At 46.7% G+C, this 715-nt stretch overlaps 1 protein-coding gene across 1 annotated transcript in view; it reads right to left on the minus strand.

Moving 5' to 3' along the window:
* The window catches only part of Caap1 (caspase activity and apoptosis inhibitor 1), a 46,925-nt gene extending 46,667 nt beyond the window's left edge, over positions 1 to 258 (minus strand). Inside the window, exon 1 of the mRNA XM_033759076.1 lies at positions 1 to 258. Within this exon, the coding sequence (XP_033614967.1) occupies positions 1 to 123 (123 nt within the window). The 5' untranslated portion in view covers positions 124 to 258.
* Positions 259 to 715: the final 457 nt, after the last annotated feature.

Below are 715 nucleotides of genomic sequence, written 5' to 3' on the forward strand. Positions count from 1 at the left end.
GCTGGTGCTTCCACTGCCGCTGCCGGCAAGGGCGGGTGCGAGGTCCGGCGCAGCGAGCGGAGCACCTGCCTCCTGACCGCTACGTTTGCGCCGCTTCTCCCGGGAAGATTTCTTCCCCGTCATGATCCCTCCGCTGCAATCATGCAAGGAAAGTACGCCTTGTCCAGAGCAACAGAAACCAATCCAGCGATACCTACAGCGGGCACTGGCGGTGCCGGTTTTGCGTCACTTCCGGCTTAGGCGCAGAACGTGATGCGTCACTTCTGGAGGCGGGGCTGCAACCTGTGGGATTTTCTTGGCCAGAGAGTTTAGGGAGACAGCCGCTGCGTGTAGGCTGACTGGTTGTCTGTGGTTTTGTACAGAAGGCAGAGTTCTACGGGAGCTCTTTACCTTGTTGATACCTCTTTTCAGTGACTGTCAATTTAAAAATAGATAAAAATATAGTTTATGATTCTCCATTTGAATGTGTTTCTAAATTTTATGATACTGTGAAACAAAGAGAACTTTAGGACAAGTACAGTAGTTTAATCTCATTATCATCATCACTTGGGAAAAAATTTTACGTGTGTTTAGAGAATTGTATACGAATAGGGGTCTTGTGTATCCTGTGTTTGTGTCCTCAGCTCTGATTTGTAGGCATGACTCCATATTACTTCTAAAGGCTCTTACCAAAAAAAAAAGAATTAAAAAGTAAAAAATAAAAGCCCTTAGCTGC

Source organism: Fukomys damarensis, unplaced genomic scaffold (assembly GCF_012274545.1).
Source record: "Fukomys damarensis isolate Sample0158 unplaced genomic scaffold, DMR_v1.0_HiC HiC_scaffold_36, whole genome shotgun sequence".
NCBI classification, from domain to species: Eukaryota; Metazoa; Chordata; class Mammalia; order Rodentia; family Bathyergidae; genus Fukomys; species Fukomys damarensis.